This window comes from Camellia sinensis, chromosome 12 (genome assembly GCF_055761805.1).
Source record: "Camellia sinensis isolate YWXY chromosome 12, ASM5576180v1, whole genome shotgun sequence".
Taxonomy (NCBI): domain Eukaryota; kingdom Viridiplantae; phylum Streptophyta; class Magnoliopsida; order Ericales; family Theaceae; genus Camellia; species Camellia sinensis.
Genome location: NC_138972.1, coordinates 27,643,192 through 27,659,769, shown reverse-complemented (window position 1 = coordinate 27,659,769; position 16,578 = coordinate 27,643,192). Strand labels below are relative to the sequence as shown.

The following is a 16,578-nucleotide window of genomic DNA, read 5'->3' as shown; positions in this document are numbered from 1 at the left end:
CAAATCAATACAATAAGACATCACGTGACCAGAAAGCAGAAATGCAATTCAGGACCCATAATAATGTCAATTCTCTGCTTCAAGCCCAAGATCCCTAATCCACTTTCACATCCTGTTCAGATATTCTCGCTTTTTCTTGACAAACAAAAGCTTACACACAAGACCATGCACTCCTATGTGCCATGTGGCTATCCACTCAACAAATCAGTCTCGTTATTTTGAAAATTTAAGGTTTAGCATTTACTTTTAACTCAAATTAAACAAGCCTTTGTCTCAATTATCTCAGCTCAATTTGAATATTTTCTTTCTTCATACTACCGGAGAAATGCTTATTATAACATTGATAAAAGCAGGCAGTGGACCGGATCCCATTGTTAATAACTTCCAGTATTTCCTGTTAAAAAATAAATCATAATAAGGAGAATAACAACAATAAAAAGACACATTTAGGGACAAAATGTTTTGCTTGAAGCAAGAATTTCAAATAAGATTTTAAAAATAAAATAAAAATACAAATGCAGAAAAAAAAAAACACTCCATATGTTTTTGCCAGAGCAAATTGGAAACTAATAATACAGCTAAATGATTACCTCTCAGCAATTGAGCGGGCTTTCTCAACATCAGCCAAAGAAAGCATAAATGCCATGTACTTTATCCAGACAAAGCTGCTATTTGGGGAAATTCTAACCACTTTCTCAAATTCATCAGCACTTCTTGGAATATCTTTCTCTAATAGCCTTTCTTCAGCAGCCCTAATTTCTCGTTCCCTGAGCAGAACAATTTCCATTCTTAACAGGAAAACTGAGACAGACAGCCTTTTATAAGAAAATCATGAAAATATGTGAATAAAAAAATTACCTCTCTTCATTGGCTTTCTTCTTTGCCTGGCTTTTATTCTTTTGATCTACAGCATCAGCATCAGCATCATCAACGTGCTCTATATTTTGACAAGCAGCATTAACCATGTCTGATTTCTCTATATCATCGAGAGGGACCTCAAGTGGAAGAATAGAAGCCCTCGCTTCCACTTCAGCAAGAAGAAGATGCTGCCCATTTTCACATTCAAAGTCCAAATTCTGCATCCCCAATGAGCCTCTATCTGGCAACATTGTTAACTGAGTACCCACCATGTGATCTTTTTCCTCAATGGCATCATCATACTTCTGCTTTGAAGGAGCTTGAATGTCATAATTGCTCATAAAATATGAATTCTTCATCCCAAGAGAAATTCGTTGTCTATCCTGATAATAGTTTGAAAAACAGAAGAAAATAAAAAATACAGCTTCTGTAGCCACAGAGTTACTCAAACTGGCGGAAGTTCCATAGCAGCTGTTCCTATTTTAGATAATATTTAGAGAAATTATTCATTTGAATCAAGATACATGTTCTCCAGAGTCTAGAAAGAGGTTACAATAATCACCATTCAGCAATCATAACACAACAATGATACCGCTTGCAAAGCTTGACATGCAATTGTATACCTTCAAAACCTTTGATGTAACTGTGATACCCCTGCTCCGTAATATGTTAATTGGTCCTTAATATGAGTATGATTAGGTGTTTAATATAGTATTGTGTGTCATTATGTGAAAATATGTGATTTTGAATTTCTATCTGTTCACCGTAGGAATATCTGTTTGATTTTCCGCTTCGAAAATTAAATTGAGGGCCTTATCGGCCATAGAACCCGAAATTGATTACGCCACTGTGATTAGCATAATTTTTAGAGCCTACGGTGAAATTTAATTAGAAATTGATTTGGACCAAATTAATTAGATAAAATTAATGATTTAAGTGCCCAATTGTTTTATATTAAAATAATGGTTGAGTGGGAGGGGGGGCTTTATACACTCAATCTCTCTCTCCCTATCCTCATTTTTGGCTGATCAAATTCAAAGAGGAGAAGAGAGGGTCGGTTAGAGGAAGAGAGAGTAGGGGATTGAAGGTTTGGGCAGGAACTCGGAGAATTGGAGGATTAAACCCAAGAATTTGCCATAGCTTGGAAGAATTGGGCCTCTAGGTAGGTAATTGACCTTGAATTCATAAGTTTGAATTTGTAATTTTGTAAGCTCAAGACTTGTTGGTGATCAAGAGCATGATTTGAGTTGGTCTAGTTGAATTAGAAGACTATATATGCATGCATGTAGATAATTGCCTTGAACTTGCATGTTTGGGCTTGAAACACATGATTCATGTAGATTTTGGTTAAAGCTCATGTTATAATCATCTTTTGTACTAACTAAGTTGAGAATGAGAGGAATAAATCACATGCATGTACAATTTGTGAAGATAGGAGCTTTGAATGCATGAATGTGTATGATGGAAGGGAGTCTAGTATCAATTTGAGACATACATGTGTTTAATTCTTGAAATTGAGCTCCATGATGATGTGCTTTGATGCTTGTACCATGTTAGTACATAAATATATGAAGTTAAGCCAAAAATCATGAATTGAGACCTTTGAACATTGAATTTGAACTCCAAGAACAGTTCTGGAATTTCCAGAAAGTTTGAATACCGCTCGAGTGGGGAAACGGCCGCTCGAGCGTGAATTTCGTCCTCCCAGCACTTTTTGCAGACTTGGTGTCCGCTCGAGCGAGGTAGCATTGTAGATAGGCCTTCCGCTCGAGCGCCAGAATGCGCGATCGAGCGTATCTTTCATGCAACCAGTACTTTTGCAGGCCTTACGGGTCCGCTCGAGCAGGGATGTCCACGCTCGAGCTGGGACCCTGATTTCTGAAATTCTGTTTTTGCATTCCATGTTCTGTTTTCCGTTCTCTTTTACTTGCAAGCACTCTTAGGCATATGTTAAGCATTGTAAATGAGTTAAAGGGATAAGAATGAAGCCTAAAGAGGAAAAATGTGAATTTTGAACGGATTGAATTGTTAATGACCCTTCTATGTTCATGGCATGTGTAGAGTCGAGTTCCAGGGCGAACCAATCAACCGATCACTGTGAGTAATATCTTAACAAGATATTTGTAGTATGCTATTGTCCAATTGTTACTTCCATATAAGCTTTGCACGTTGATTGAAAAGAATGATTGGGCCTAAGGCCGATTGAAAAGAATGATTGGGCCGAAGGCTGTCCGCTGTATTGTTTCAATAATTGCTTATGTAACTTGCTTATTTGATATTATTCATTGGGCATTCGCTCATACTCATTCATGTACATGTAGGTGAGCTAAGGATGTCCAAAATCAGCCCCGGTGAAATTGTGAGAAACAGTCAGAGTTTTGAAGAGTCAGCCAAAAGTCTCACGCACGAGACTGACTTCGCCTTTTGTCATTTTGTTTTATGCAGTTATGTTGGCAAAGTCTTCGTATATGTCTGTACTGATAACAAAGAACATCTATTTCATATATTTTGAATAATCATTGAGTACAATATATATAACCTAAATGAAATAAACCCTAATAATCTAATAGACTAAACTACCCTAAATAACTAATAGAAAATACAATAATCTTCACACACCCCCTCAAACTGAGGATGCGAGCGCAGAAAGCATCGAAAGTTTGCTAAGAAGAAAACGAAAACGAGCAACAGTATGAGTCTTTGTAAAAAAATCGGCCAACTGAAGAGAGGACAGAACAAAAGGAAGAGAAATAGTGCCAGCCTGAAGATGTTGTCGGACAAAGTGACAATCGATTTCAACATGCTTGGTCCGCTCATGGAAGACTGAATTATGAGCAATCTGAACAGCACTCTGATTATCACAATACAACGGAGTCGGATCAGAAAGAGACATGCCTATATCAGAGAGAAGCCAACGAAGCCAGACTATCTCGGAAGTAGCATGAGCCATGGCACGATACTCAGCCTCAACAGTGGAACGAGCTACAACAGACTGTTTCTTACTTTTCCAAGATATAAGAGAATCACCAAGGAAAACACAAAGACCAGAAGTGGATTTGCGATCAGAGATGTCACCGGCCCAATCAGCGTCAGCGTAGGCACGGAGAGTCAAGTCCGAAGAGGTGGATAACAGCAGACATTGCAACAAAGTGCCCTAAAGGTAACGCAGAGTACGGAGTAAGGCAGCCCAGTGTGTGGAGCGAGGAGCAGAAACAAACTGACTGAGAATGTGCACAGCATAGGAGATATCCGAACAAGTAACGGTGAGATAAACAAGGCACCCAACCAACTCACGATACAAAGTGGGATCCTCAAGAGGAACGCCATCAGAAGCAGAAAACTTAGCATGCAACTCAAGAAGAGTGTCGACAATCTTATCATCAGTGAGATTGGCACGAGAAAGAATATCACAAGCATATTTAGTCTGAGAAAGAAGATACCCAGTAGGAGAAGTAGCAACCTCAATACCAAGAAAATATCGAAGAGACCCCAAATCTTTCATCTCGAACTCCTGAAACAACTGATGCTTAACCTCCTCAATAATATTACAATCAGAGCCTGTGATGATCATATCATCCACATATAAGAGAAGAAGAACAAGGCCAACAGAAGTACGCCGAACAAATAGAGCACAATCATGATGACTAGGGCAAAACCCAAGCTGAAGTGCAACAGAGTGAAATCGCTCATACCAAGCACGAGGAGACTGCTTAAGACCATAGAGAGCACGGCGAAAACGACAAACCACACCAGGAGGGTGTGAGAGACCCGGTGGAGGGCGCATATATACTTCCTCTGCAAGATGCCCATTCAGAAAGGCATTTTTGACATCAAGTTGAAACAAAGACCAGTGATGGGCAGCAGCAACAGAGATAAGAGTGCGAACAGTAGTCATCTTGGCAACGGGGGCAAAAGTCTCATCGTAATCAATCCCATACTCCTGAGAAAAGCCCTGGGCAACCAAATGAGCCTTGTATCGTTCCAAAGAACCATCAGAAAGGGTTTTGACCTTATAGACCCATTTAGAGCCTACAATATTCTTGCCAGTAGGTAATGGAACCAAATCCCAAGTCTGAGTGTTAGCTAAAGCAGTTAACTCGTCATTCATGGCAGCAATCCAATTGGGATCATGACAAGCTTCCTTGTAGGACCTAGGCTCAAAATAAGTATGAAGACAAGAAAGAAAAGACTGATATGAAAGGGAAAAACATGTATTACCAAAACCATACTAGTTCGGAGCATGACGATCACGCGTGGAAAAACGACGTGCAGGAGGAGCGGGATCCAAAGAAACAGCTGGAGGGACAGTAGAGCTAGAGACAGACGAACTCGGAAGTGCTTTGCGACGCTGATAAACAAGAAGAGGAGCAGGGAAAGCGGGAGCTGGAGAGGGAGGAGCTGCCGAGATATTAGAGGTACTAGAAGGAGGCAAGGTAGAGATCTCAAGATCAGAAACAAACTCATCAGAAGAAACATCAGAAGGAAATGGGTCAATGTGAACCACTTCCTCCTTGGTAATAAGGACATGGGTGGAAGGTATAGTGTAGTAGGGTAGTTTTTCCAAAAAAGTGACATGCCTAGACACATAAAGCTTTTTGGTGGTAGGATCATAGCACCGATAACCTTTCTGATTAATGCCATACCCTAAAAAGACACATAGGACACAACGAGGACTAAGCTTAGAGCGCGCCCGTTTAGGAAGGAGCACAAAGCATGTAGAACCAAAAACACGAAGAAGAGAATAATTGGGAGTAACACCAAGAAGACGCTCATACGGAGATGAGCCGGAGAGAAGAGGAGTAGGCATCCGATTGAGAAGATATGCAGCAGTGAGCACAACTTCTCCCCAAAAGACAGAAGGGACAAAGGATGAGAGTAGCAAAGAACGAGCTGTATCAAGGAGATGGCGATGTTTGCGCTCAGCGCGACCATTTTGGGCAGGAGTGTCTAAACAAGATTGATGAATAGTACCATGAGTAGCTAAAAACTCCTCAAACTCAGACAAGTAATACTCACCTCCCAAATCAGAACGAAGAACTTTAATGGTGGTGGAAAATTGAGTGCAAATCATGGAGTGAAAATTGGAATATATTTTGTAAATATCAGATTTTCGTGTCATCAAATAAACCCATGTAAACCGACTATAATCATCCACAAAAGATACATAATATTGCGAACCTCCCTTAGTAACTATAGGGGAAGGATCCCAAACATCAGTATGAACCAATTGAAAAGGAGAAGATAAAATAGAACTACTTTTATTAAATGGAAGAGCAGACATTTTAGCCAGTTTACAACCACGACACTGAAATATCAGCAATGGGAAAATGGCCTAAATGTCCAGACTGAACTAACATCCTCAAACGATCACTCGACAAATGACCTAACCTAGAATGCCAAATATAAAATAAAGAGGACTTATTGTTTAAACAAAAAGAAGACAATGCAGTAGAAGACACATCTAAAGGAACATGTAAGCTGTCCAAGATATATAGTTCTCCAACTCTACGCTCAATCCCAATCTGCCTCTTGGAGACCCGATCCTGCACAACACAATGAGAGGAAGAGAAAACAACATCAAAACTGGAATCAGATAATTGACTAATAGAAATAAGACTAAGTGAGAGGTGAGGTACATAAAATACAGGAGAAAGAGACAAATGGGAAGAGAAAATAGAACCAATAGAGGAGACAGGCATAGATGAACCATTAGCAGTAGCAATAGTGATAGGAGAAGGAGGGGAGACACAATTACTAAGGAGAGATGCAACAGGGGTCATATGATGTGAACAACCAGAATCAAAGATCCACGAAGTGTGGATATTACCTGAGGATGATGAACCAGACAAACCTAATTGAGTGGTAGTCATAGCGGAAGCCTGGGACGAAAGTGCTGGATTGGCCACCATGAAAGACTTGAACTGCTCAAACATAGACTGCATATTGGAAGATAGACCATTCTCAAAAACTGGTGCAGAAAAGGCGGCAGATGAGCGAGATCCCGAAGATGTCGGCTTAGAGGATGGTGGACCAGGTGAACAGCCTTTGGGCTGCACCAGCTTAGGACAAGCATGTTTCCAATGACCTTTCTGATGACAGAAGCTGCACTCATCCATAGAAACCCGAGGCTTGGGCTTACCAGTAACTTGAAATAAAGAAGATGGTGGGGTTGGCAAGAGCGGAGGAGTGGCAAAAACTGATTGGGAATGAGGAGTACCATGAGCCACCTTAAAGCGAGTTTCTTCTGCAATAAGCTCACGGACAGCACCATCAACAGAAGGCAAGGGGGACCGATGAAGAATAGCGCCCCGAAGTGGCTCAAACTGATCACGAAGGGCCATAAGAAACTGAACAAGACGTTGCTTCTCCTGATACTTGGTATAACTGTCAAGTAACTGCAAATCTGATGGTTCCATTAGAGCAAGCTGATCCCAATAAGTAGTTGCTGGAAATGTGTGTTAATGCATATAATAAGATAGTGGCATGTATATAATATGATAGTGGTGTTGGTGGTAGATAGTGGCATGTATAGAATATGATAGTGGTGTTGGTGGTAGATAGTGGCATGTATAGAATATGATAGTGGTGTTGGTGGTAGATAGTGGCATGTATATAATATGATAGTGGTAGATAGTGGTAATATATAATATGTAAGTGGCATATAATGGGTTATAATGATGTTTGTAATATCTCCTATATAAGGAGTGTCATTTGGTCTTGTAAAATAAGAAGTTTTGAATATAACAGAAATATATTCCTTCTTCCTCATATTTTCGGAGTTCTTCTTCCTCATATTTTCTAAGTTGGTATCAGAGCTACAAAAAACACAGCAGCCCTAAAACCGTCATAGCCATGTCGGAAGTCACGTCCGAAACCACTTCAAGCCCTGCCGCTGCCATTCCGGTGAAAACGTCCAACTCTCACTCTGTCCAAATCACCACCATCCGCCTAAATGGTGATAATTTTCTCCGCTGGTCACAATCTGTCCGGATGTATATCCGTGGGCAAGGAAAGATCGGTTACATCACTGGTGACAAGAAGGCTCCTGCTGTTAATGATCCGCTGTTCGACAGTTGGGACGCTGAAAACTCCATGGTTATGACATGGTTGGTCAATTCTATGGAGGAGGATATAAGCTCTAATTACATGTGCTATCCTACTGCACAAGAATTGTGGGATAATGTTAGTCAGATGTATTCTGACCTAGGAAATCAATCTCAAGTTTTCGAATTAACTTTGAAGTTGGGAGAGATTCGTCAAGGAGATGATTCCGTCACCAAATATTTCAATTCGTTGAAAAGGTTGTGGCAGGATCTTGACATCTTCAACACATACGAATGGAAATCGGTTGACGACTGCAACCACCACAAGAAAACTGTGGAAGACAGCCGTATTTACAAGTTTCTTGCCGGCCTCAACATTGAGTTTGATGAAGTGCGAGGAAGAATTATTGGCAGACCTCCTCTCCCATCCATTGGCGAAGTATTTGCCGAAGTCAGAAGGGAAGAAAGCCGAAGGAGCGTCATGCTTAAGAAAAAAGGTACTGGTGAATCAATTGAAATTTCTGCTTTAATTAGCAATGCTGCGGCCAACAAGGCTGCAAATTACCAGCGCAGGTTTGATGATAAGCCACGGGTCTGGTGTGATTTTTGCAACAAGCCTCGCCATACACGCGAAACGTGTTGGAAGATCCATGGCAAACCTGTCAACTGGAAAAGCAGCAAACAAGGAGAGAAGAATCGTAGCTTTCCTACCGCTAATGAAGCCGATTCAGGTCCCTTCAACAAAAAGCAGATTGATCAACTCTTAAAGCTGATAAAATCCAACTCCTCATCCGGTACTCCTAGTGTTTTGTTGGCACAAACAGGTAGAAATCCTAAAGCCTTCTCTTGCCTAAACTTCTCTCCGTGGATCATAGATTCCGGTGCCTCCGATCACATGACTAGTTTTTCCCATTTATTTAGTACCTATTTCCCTTGTTCTGGTCATGACAAAATTAGAATAGCCGATGGTAGTTTTTCACCTATTGCAGGAAAAGGATTTATTAAACTAACTGAGAAAATTAATCTCAATGCTGTTCTTCACGTCCCCAACTTAGCCTGTAATCTTTTGTCTGTCAGTAAACTATCTAAGGATTCTAATTGTCGTGTTACATTTTTTGAATCCCATTGTGAATTTCAGGACCAGAACTCGGGGATGATGATTGGGCGTGCTAGGATGCTTGAAAGTCTTTACTACTTTGATGAAGTACCTGTTAGTAATAAAAAAGCTCAGAGCTTTAATAGTACTAGTTCAATCTCTGTTCGAGAAAAAATAATGCTATGGCACTATAGGCTAGGACATCCTAGTTTTCTTTATCTGAAACATTTATTTCCAGAATTATTTCAAGGGATTGATTGTTCTTCTTTTCATTGTGAAAGTTGCATTTTTGCAAAATTTCATCGCTCTACTTATTTGCCAAAACCTTACCAGGCTTCCAAACCTTTTTATTTGATTCATAGTGATGTTTGGGGCCCTTCTAAAATCACTACTCTTTCTGGTAAAAGATGGTTTGTTACATTTATTGATGACCATACCCGCTTATGTTGGATTTATTTGATGAATAAAAAATCTGACGTGAAAAATTTATTCACAAATTTTTACAATATGATTGAAAACCAATTTCAAACCAAAATTGGTATTTTACATTCTGATAATGGAACAGAATATTTCAATGAGCAGTTGGGTGAGTTTTTGAAAAAAAATGGGATTTTTCATCAATCTACATGTCGGGATATCCCTCAACAAAATGGCATTGCAGAACGAAAAAATAAACATCTACTTGAAGTAGCACGTGCTATAATGTTTTACATGCATGTTCCTAAATATTTATGGGGTGAAGCAATTTTAACAGCCTCTTATTTGATAAACAGGATGCCTACAAAGGTGTTAACATACAAAATACCTTTCGATTGTCTCAAAACTTTTTTTCCTGACACGAGGTTGTTTTCTGATTTACCCGCCAAAGTTTTTGGATGTACTGCCTATGTTCATGTTCCTAGTCAATTTCGTTCAAAACTTGACCCCCGTGCTATAAAATGTGTTTTTTTTGGGTTATTCCTCAAACAAAAAGGGGTATAAGTGTTTCGATCCTCAAACCAAGAAATTTCATGTGAGTATGGATGTGTCATTTGTGGAAACAAAATCCTATTTCCCCAACACCTCTCTTCAGGGGGAGACAAGTGGAGTAGAAGACCGTTTTTGGAATATTTCTATCCCGCTCCCCAATGTCATTTATCCTACACAAAAACCACATCTGTCTGATAATGATCACTTAGGAGAACCAAGTTCTATGGTGCCTAGTCAAGAAGATTCTTGTTTAGGGGGAGAAGTATTACAAAATGATCTAAATCCTGAGCTTCAGGTTTATACTAGGAAGCGATTTCATCTGAGGAATAATGACCCGAATGTCCATCCTAATGACCCGAATGTCCACCCGAGTTCTGGCATCGAAATTTTAGGTAATCCTATTCCTTCTATTTCCGACCTTGATATTCCTATAGCAGTTAGGAAAGGTGTTCGAAATTGCATTAAACATCCTATTGCAAATTACCTCTCATATCAAAGACTGTCTAAAAACCATAGAGCTTTCACATCTAGGATTTCACACTTGTTTGTTCCAAGGAATATACAGGAAGCATTGGATGATCCGAATTGGAAATTAGCAGTCATGGAGGAGATGAATACTTTAAGGAGAAGTGGTACTTGGGAGATAGTTGATCTACCCAAAGACAAGAAAACAGTTGGGTGTAAATGGGTGTTTACGATAAAATGTAACGCAGATGGAAGCGTTGAGAGATACAAGGCGAGACTGGTGGCTAAAGGCTTCACTCAAACTTATGGGATTGACTATCAGGAGACGTTTGCTCCTGTTGCTAAAATAAATTCCATCAGAGTACTGTTATCTCTTGCAGTAAATTCAGATTGGCCTCTACATCAACTTGACATTAAAAATGCATTTCTCAATGGTGATCTTGAAGAGGAGGTGTTCATGAGCCTACCGCCGGGATTTGAGCAGAGACTTGGAAGCGACAGAGTATGTAGATTGAACAAGTCATTATACGGACTCAAACAATCACCAAGAGCGTGGTTTGAACGGTTTGGGAAGGCAGTTATCAGTTGTGGCTTCTCGCAGAGTCAAGCAGATCACACAATATTTTATAAACATTCAAAAAACAGTAAAATTGCAATTTTGATTGTTTATGTTGATGACATCATTTTAACTGGTAATGATGAAGCAGAGTTAGCAGCCCTCAAAGAGAAACTCGCAAAAGAATTTCACATTAAGGATCTAGGAGCCCTCAAGTATTTCCTCGGAATGGAATTTGCAAGATCCAAGGAAGGTATATTCGTTAATCAGAGAAAATATGTTCTTGATCTCCTTGGAGAAACAGGTATGCTTGGTTGTAAGATGGTGGAGACTCCGATCGAGCCTAACTTGAAGTTACAAGCTGCTAAGGCTGAAGAAGTCAAAGAGAGGGAACAATATCAACGACTTGTCGGGAAATTGATTTACTTGTCTCATACGCGGCCTGATATTGCCTTTGCAGTCAGCATGGTAAGTCAGTTCATGCACTCACCAGGGGCAGAGCACTTTGAGGCCGTTTATAAGATCTTAAGATATTTGAAAGGAACTCCAGGGAGAGGCTTATTGTTCAAGAAACATGGACATCTTCAAGTTGAAGTATACACAGATGCAGACTGAGCAGGAAGTGTTACAGACAGGAGATCAACATCCGGATACTGCTCCTTTGTAGGTGGGAACCTAGTTACATGGCGGAGTAAAAAACAGAATGTGGTAGCTAGAAGTAGTGCAGAAGCAGAGTTCAGAGCTGTTGCCCATGGAATCTGTGAAGTAATGTGGATTAAAAGAATTCTTGAAGAATTAAAGCTTTCTCACCCGACACCTATGAAGGTCTATTGTGACAACAAAGCAGCTATATCTATAGCTCATAATCCAGTTCTACATGATCGCACAAAACATATAGAAGTGGATAAACATTTCATCAAGGAGAAAATCAATGCTGGCATAATCTGTATGACCTACCTTCCAACAGGTGAACAATTAGCTGATGTGCTAACGAAGGGACTACACAAGAAGCAATTTGATAAGTTGACTAGCAAGCTGGCTATGGAAGATATCTTCAAACCAGCTTGAGGGGGAGTGCTGGAAATGTGTGTTAATGCATATAATAAGATAGTGGCATGTATATAATATGATAGTGGTGTTGGTGGTAGATAGTGGCATGTATAGAATATGATAGTGGTGTTGGTGGTAGATAGTGGCATGTATAGAATATGATAGTGGTGTTGGTGGTAGATAGTGGCATGTATATAATATGATAGTGGTAGATAGTGGTAATATATAATATGTAAGTGGCATATAATGGGTTATAATGATGTTTGTAATATCTCCTATATAAGGAGTGTCATTTGGTCTTGTAAAATAAGAAGTTTTGAATATAACAGAAATATATTCCTTCTTCCTCATATTTTCGGAGTTCTTCTTCCTCATATTTTCTAAGTGTAGTCATCTCATTATAAAATTCCTGAATGGACTTATCTTTCCGACTAGCACTGCGAATGGACATCTCAAGTTCATACTGTTTTGCAAAGTTAGACTCAAGGTACATAGTTTTCAAATAGTCCCAAACTTGTTTAGAAGTAAAATACTTGGAGAAATTCATACCAATAGTGGTTTGAACTGAATTATGAAACCAAGTAAGAATTTGTGCATTTTCCTTATCTCATTTAGCAACATCAGCCTCAGTTTCTTTGGATTCTAATGGTCGAGTAGTTACACCAATAACATAGTTCCACATACCTTTACCCATGATAAAATTTTTCATTACATGAGACCAATAAGAATAATTTGTGCCATCCAACTTAGTCGTGATGGCTTGCAATTTATCATCAGCCATATTGCTATAATCAAACAACCCAGTGCAAATAACAAATAGTACCAGACACAGATACACACTGAACCAGAGACCACGATGACGAAGTGCGAAGAGAAGAGAGAGAGAGTAGTACCAGTCAGAGAGATACAGTGAGCCAGAGATCACGATGAGGAAGGGCGAAGGAGAGAGTTCCAATCCCAGCGACCAGAACCACGAACGACCAGAGAGAAATCAAAACAGAGTCAGGCAGTTGTGATTGACGAAAGAATGACGAACGACATCGAAGACTTGGAGCCGAAATTACTGAGAGAACCACGAATGAAATTCATGAAGCAGAACAGAAGAGGGAGGCACGAGACAGGGCAGTCGGGTCTCGAAGCCAGGCAGAGGCATTCGTGAGAGAACTGTTGGTCGCTAGAAGCCTTCAATCAAACCAGACGATCACAGGGAAGAAGACGTTGACTCAAGGGCTTCTAGAGGTTTGACTCAGAACCCGCTCTGATACCATGATAACAAAGAACATCTATTTCATATATTTTGAATAATCATTGAGTACAATATATATAACCTAAATGAAATAAACCCTAATAATCTAATAGACTAAACTACCCTAAATAACTAATAGAAAATACAATAATCTTCACATGTACATAGTTACCTTGGGTTGACTTACTTTCGTATGATCCTGTATGTACAGTGTTTTGTACTAGTACATAATCTGTTGTGAGTTATTAGCATATAAATTCTGAAATGTTATGGTGTGCATATAAGCACAGCTCTATGGACAAAGTTTTAAATTGCTTCCGTTTGGCCCCTTTTTCTCTGATGAGTTTTGACTTAAAGGAATGGAGGCCGTAGGTAATCTGAGATTACTGGCCGGTTATGGCCTCAACCCATAGGGGCGGGTTTGGGTCATGACAGTAACTCTCTCCCCTGCTCTATATTTAGTTTCAATATTGTCAACATGATCATCAGGAAGCTCGGAAATAAGGCATAATCCAACCTAGGCAGAAGAAGAATGCAATTATAAACCCAAACTAATATACAGTCTGCTGCCAGAGCAGAATACCATGTGTTACATAACCTAAAAAGAGTTGGGGCACACCTACCCATAAAACGCATCCTATATTCAAAGTTGGGTAAAATCAAACAAATATGATGATTGTACAAACTGGCTTATTATTTTAGTGACAGAAGTTGATGGGCTAGATGTTACAATAAATAAACTGAGACCCAATTATTCTTGTTCAAAACTACAAGTCTGGATATCATAAGAACGAACTTGCAGAGAAATACCAAATTACCGTGTTTGTATGATCAACTGTGATAAATAAACCGTATGATTCAATGCGCTTAATCTGGCCAGAAACAATATCTCCAACATGGAGACTATTTAAACCATTTATGTCACTTTTTTGTGTTTTGCTTGCATTTGATGTCCTAAGGGTGACTTCAACTCGCTTAGACAAAGGTTCCACAGATGCCACCCTGCATGCAAAGTGTCTCAAAAGATTTCCTTAACAACTATCTATCAGAAAGTAGTACTGCCAGAAATACTTACTTGCCAACAACAAGTTTCCCAATAGGGAATTCTTTTTCGAGATTTTCAACATAGCCATCAGACAAGTTTGAGAGAAGGATTTTCGCATCGAGCTTCCGAGAAAGCATAATGAAGCATCCCTTTGGTGTGATGTTCTTAACATAGCCCTATTTAACCCAAAAAAGAAAAATAAAAAACTAAGGTGCTAAGCATGAATATTTGATGACATGAAAAGCAACAAATGTCAACAGACAACAAAACACACTGCTCAGCCTAAATTAATTGAACTGATGCAAAACAATATTCTACATATATGACAAAAAAAACATACTGATCATATTCTGTCCAAGCAACAAATCAATTAGAATGGATGATTACTGTACATTTGAAACTTAAATATCACATGGTCAGAACAAAAAGTAGATTCTGATGGAAGAAGAAACTGAGGATCAGTTCATTTATTTTGATAATCATGAATTAATCATACGGTCGAAAAAGATCTTGACGAAGTAAACATACTAATTTCCAATTCATACAACATTATCAGCAAAGTCAAAGTGTGGTCATTTGCCAGACAATGTAATGTAGGACAGCTTTTTGGATTTTCAGAACAGAGGCTATTTAGATTTGGGTTTGATTGTAAAGGATTTTCGGGCTGAAAAGTGCACTTTTTGAGGGCTATGAATGATATAACCGGAAAATAGTAACTTGGGTATGTACAAAAAGAAGAAGAAAAGGAAATAGAAGAAGAAATAGGTGTTTCACCCTCGAAAGGGTTACGCCAATCACACACAAACACAATCTTAAATTCTCATAATTTGAACTCTATTAAATCATTGAGAGTACACATATATTTATAGGCTAAAGACTCCCTTACTCCCTACTCAAACAAAGGATTAAGACTCAAATTTAGAAACTAAAACTACAAAAATTCTAGACGAACTATTACTATGACTTCTAATTCTACTCCAACTATGACATAAATTCAAAATAAGAAACTTTGACCTTTTTTACCACTCAGACTATTCTACACATAACAAAACATATATATAATAGGGGTAGTTACAAGCTAGTCCTGTGGACTGGACTTATTTATCAAAAAGAACACTCCAACTTTCAATGATAAATTTATCACTTAAAAAATGTTTTTTTTTAAATGCAATTCAACTATTTCCCACATCATATTTCAATACAAACTAACACAAATAAACTAAGAATAAAACAAATTCACAAACAAAAGTCAAATTTGATAAATTTATCAATATCATTACTACTAACAAATTATCATTCCACAAACGCAAAACACATCTAAAAAGTTTGAAAATGTTCTCATTATCAAAACAAGAGGCAAATATGTTAAAAAATAAACAAATTCACTTGGGACTTGTGAGTAAATAAGTCTAGTCAATATGACCTGCTAATAATTATCCCCATATCATAATCCATTTAATAATTGGATCCAAAATACAAACCATGGACAACCTAAACAATATGAACCTCTACTTACACAACAACTGTATCTCCTTGCACCTTTTTTCTATTTGCAGCCCATCAAAAATTAAAAAATATGCACCTTCCCAAATCTTAACTCACAAACCTACCCTCTAACAACTATAACCACCATCTCTGACCGCCGTAGCTACCATCTCTAACCACAACAACCACCAGCCCTCCCCAACCTCCTACACCATTACATAGCCTCCATCCCCCTCAGCCCTCCCAAGCTCGGGGACCACCACATCGCAACCATCCCCAACCCAACGACCCCACTATACAACCTTCCCTATCCAAGTGGCCATCACTTCGTAGCCTCCCCTCACCCTTCCCCAACCTCAAATCTAGGGTTTTCATAAAGGAAGGGAAGAGGATCTAGAGTTCTCAGAGAAGAAAATGAGGAAGTCGTTGTCATCAAGCTACCGAAGTTGAACAAATCGTCTCTTTGCAGCTTCATGGCGTCGGTTCAATGCTCAATGTTCGAATATAGATAACCAGAGACAAACGAATAGCGTTTGTTCAATTTTTTGATGTTGAATGAATCATGTTTGTTTGGAGAGCAGTCATCGAACAGGATGGTATAGTTCACTGGGGAGTCATCGAACAAGTTCACTAGGGAAGAGGAAGGGGGAGGGGGTGCGCGCAGTAGGCCAATGGCTATGGGAAGGGGTTGCGGTGGTTTTGGAGAGAGATTGCAGTGGTTTGCTGGTGTGGAGGAAGGGTTGTCGTGGTTCATCGAGATGGAGA

At 39.2% G+C, this 16,578-nt stretch overlaps 1 protein-coding gene across 15 annotated transcripts in view; it reads right to left on the bottom strand.

Moving 5' to 3' along the window:
• The window catches only part of LOC114261580 (protein kinase and PP2C-like domain-containing protein), a 132,779-nt gene that overhangs the window by 1,743 nt on the left and 114,458 nt on the right, over window positions 1-16,578 (bottom strand). For 5 of the 15 annotated variants that reach the window (XR_014346104.1, XR_014346103.1, XR_014346106.1 and 2 more), the window contains 4 exons: window positions 14,359-14,504; window positions 14,102-14,285; window positions 859-1,241; window positions 591-767 (listed from right to left, as the gene is read on the bottom strand). Coding sequence is in view for 1 of the 15 variants with exons in the window: in XM_082898243.1 (XP_082754369.1) it covers window positions 1,237-1,241 (5 nt within the window). In the remaining 14 variants the exon portion in view is untranslated. Of the gene's footprint in view, window positions 1-590; window positions 768-858; window positions 1,242-1,841; window positions 6,402-14,101; window positions 14,286-14,358; window positions 14,505-16,578 lie in introns of those variants that run through there. The other 10 variants (XR_014346099.1, XR_014346107.1, XR_014346101.1 and 7 more) reach the window with 6 other exon arrangements.